This window comes from Cyclopterus lumpus, chromosome 7 (genome assembly GCF_009769545.1).
Source record: "Cyclopterus lumpus isolate fCycLum1 chromosome 7, fCycLum1.pri, whole genome shotgun sequence".
Taxonomy (NCBI): domain Eukaryota; kingdom Metazoa; phylum Chordata; class Actinopteri; order Perciformes; family Cyclopteridae; genus Cyclopterus; species Cyclopterus lumpus.
In genome coordinates, this window is record NC_046972.1 from 23,032,025 (window position 1) to 23,035,609 (window position 3,585).

Consider the following 3,585-nt stretch of genomic DNA (forward strand, 5'->3'; position numbering starts at 1 on the left):
CCCCCCCCTTTTTTTTCTTTCTTCTGCCTTCAAAATTCATACAGACCTTCGTCGACCCTTGATCTCTGATAACGTTCATCTTCCAAGTCGGTTGATATAATAACGGAGAAGAAACGCACTCTCTTTTAAAAAAAGGTGAAGTATTTCTCAAATCGTAATGTTTCAGGAGCACCTTTCACTATTTTCTGACATTGTTGTAGACTGATAATAAAAACGTATGATTTGTTGTAGCCCAACAATGATTACTGTATATATGTGTACGTAGAAAACATCTCTAGTCTGAGGAGGACATTGGAAACGTTCTTCACAGGAACTGAGGGTTCCTACATGGCTTTAAACTTCAGCTCAGAGCAGCAGGTGGGTTTGGAAAAAAAAAAAAGGAAAGAAAGAAAAAGAATAGCTTTTGAATGCTTCATGCCGTTTCTCATTTGCTTCTTATCTGACCAGGAAGAGAGGCGGAGGGGATTAGAAGCCTTGAAGCATCCGACTTCCAGAAACATGGCCTCCGGACTGCGTCCAGGCCCTCTGCTGGTGCTGCTCCTCGTCCTCCCCGGCTCCGAGGAGGCCTGTCCCTCCGTCTGCCTCTGTTTATCGGACACGGTGAGCTGCAGCTCCAGCGGTCTGACCAAGCTGCCTCTGTCCCTGCCCTCCTTCTCCGTCACCCTCGACCTCAGCCACAACTACCTGTCCTGGCTGTTTCCGGCCAGTTTCAAAAAGATGCCCCGGTTGGAAAACCTCCGCATGGCCCACAACCAGCTGGATTCCCTGGCTGAAGGGGTGTTTCGCAACGCCTCGGGCCTCCGGCACCTCGACCTGTCCTCCAACAAGCTGCACGTGGTGGAGCAGCACTACTTCCAGGGGCTGTGGCGGCTGGAGGAGCTGCTGCTCTTCAACAACAAGATCACGCAGGTGGAGGGCGGCACGCTGAGCGGCCTGAGCAGCCTGAAGAAGGCCTACTTCAGCATCAACCAGATCACCGACTTCCCCTTCTTCTCCATCCGGGACCACAGTCACCCTTTCCTGACCATGCTGGACCTCTCGTCCAACCGCATGAGCCGCCTGCCGTGGGAGGACGTGAAGGCGTTGCCCGGGCTGGTGCAGCGGGGGCTGTACCTGCACAACAACTCCCTGATCTGCGACTGCTCCATGTACAGCGTGTTCTGGCATTGGGACCTGAGGGGCTACAACTCGCTGAGGGACTTTGCGGACGAGCACACCTGCAGCGTGGAGGGGAACCCGCGGGCCTCCATCCGCTTCCTGCGGCACTCGCGCTTCTTCCGAAACTGCACCGTGGAGAAACCCGTCTCGCTGCCGGTGACCGTGCTGCTCTCGCACGTGACGGTCACCGAGGGGCAGCGGGTGCGCCTGGACTGCCAGACGCCCTTAAGCGGCACGGAGCTCTCGTTCACGTGGCTCTCCACCGGCAAAGGGCGCCTCACCCGGGCCAGCATGAACGACACCCTGATGAGCATGTTTGATAATGGCACCTTGGAGATCGGCGCGGCCAAGGTCAACGACTCCGGCTTGTACGTGTGCACGGCGGCGGATGTCAAACAGGCGCTGAACGCGACCCGGGAGGTGAACGTGACGGTGCTGCCGCCGCCGCCGCCGGGCTCCTTCAACACCGGCTACACGACGTTGCTGGGCTGCGTGGTGACCACGATCGGCGTGCTCGCCTACCTCTACATGACGCCGTGCCGCTGCGGCTGGTGCAAACAGCCCAGGTCGGCTATCCCGATCTCGACCTACGACCCCAGCACCCTCACGCCCGTTTTCTCCCCGTCCGCGAGAGACAAAATAAACACTCACAAGCATGTGGCGTTCATGGAGCCCACGAGGAGCGAGGAGGAAGGAACAGAATGGGCACCCGAGAGTTGATGGTGGTTCGTTTTTATTTTTTTTTCATTACCATTCTTATTTCGGTGAACGGTTGAGAACATCTCGTCTCTTTTTCTGACTAAAAACCCCCCTGATCTAAAAAAGAAAAAAAAAAGCAATATGTCCCGTTCTGCTCTGCTCCGTCATCCGGCCCAGAAGTCGAAATGAAAAGTTTCAACTTTGGTTTAGTGTACTGACATTGCTAAATCACCGCAAAGCCATTATCGGCCCTATAAATCTGCTAATAACTTCTCTGTGTGCTCGGGTACGCCGGTAAAAAGGGGGGGGAGAGGGGGGATATTTCTCCCGGGATCAGAGCATGAATCCGGATCGCTTTCCACAGAACGTGTTTAACAAATATTAAAATCCCCGTTTTTTAAAACGCTGAAAGTTGAAGACTGTGACGGACGGCAGGAGGAAGTTCGACACGTGCATCTTGGTTTAGTTGAAGGGATCCATAATTAGCGTGAGGGAGATAACGTATAATATACAGCTTATATTACTATACAATATGCAAGACCCCTGAAAACCTTCTGCATTAATAGAAGATGTGTTCCCTTTAGATCAGCTGCCTGCTCTGCTAATATAGTTTTAGAGGTCCATAATACTACTAATCTTATCGAGCAGGAAGCGGAGGTGCGCCCCGCTGTCATCCGTCACACGTACTGTACATACAAACCAGTTGCAGCGATCTGGCAGCCAGAAACAATGCCGCTTATCTGGCAAACAGCGAAGTGCAGAATGAATATCAGGAGCGTCAACAAACCGGAAAAAAGAAAGCAAACAAGCAAATTGGACTTCTCTTTCAAACAAACAAAAAAGACGCCGTCTCTTTGAACGCAAACCGCAAAAATTACAACTCGAGTGACAAATACTTGCAGCAGCTCTGACGTGAAGCTCACCCACCCCGCCTAACCCACCCTCCTCCTCCTTGTCCCCCTAAAGGAGGCATCACTTTGTAAATCTTCCATTATTAATTTATTTTTAATTCAGTGGAACATGCTTCAAGATGACAGACGTACACCGAAGATGAAAGGTGTAGGAGAAGGGCTTGCGGAGAACGTTAAGTGTGTGGGATGAGAACATTGAGTCCATGACGTGAAAGGGTACGGGAGGTCGGGGGGGGGGGGGGGGGGGGGGGGGGGGGGGGGGGGGGGGGGGGGGGGGGGGGGGGTGTATTTAAAACCAGATGGGATAAAAAATTAAATAAAAATGTTGCCTGAAAAGAAACACAATCGATTTCTTTAAATCCCCGCGTCCACGACGTTGTGAGATTGTCGTTTTAATCTTAATGCAAACAACGGATGGGATTGAGGATTGAATGGGATTAGATGTAATCCGTCATATAATATCAAAGAGGAGTCGTCGGTGACGATATTGTTGTGCAAAAAAAAAAGAAAAGGTGAAAATCTAAATGCGTGTGCACGTAAATGGGACAGACTCGATAATGTGACAGGCAGACACTCGGGGTTAAGGCTAAGAGCCCCGTAATGTGACACAACCACTCTGTTTAATAGCACTGGATTGTTGAGTTTCAGAGATTATGCAACAACCCCCCCCCCCCCCCCCCCCCCCCCCCCCCCCCGTGTGCGTGATGTTACATCTTGTATGAGAGACATGACCCCCGTGCTGTTTTTTTTATTTTTTATTATTATTATTCAGAGACGTTACATGGCGCGATGACTTGTGGGGGGGTTAGGTTGTCAG

At 51.6% G+C, this 3,585-nt stretch overlaps 1 protein-coding gene across 1 annotated transcript; it reads left to right on the forward strand.

The window, feature by feature from the left end:
- Positions 1–498: 498 nt before the first annotated feature.
- Positions 499–1,878, forward strand: LOC117734051 (amphoterin-induced protein 3-like). The gene has a single exon (XM_034538109.1). The coding sequence runs from the start codon at positions 499–501 to the stop codon at positions 1,876–1,878; it is 1,380 nt and encodes a 459-aa protein (XP_034394000.1).
- The last annotated feature ends 1,707 nt before the right edge of the window (positions 1,879–3,585 follow it).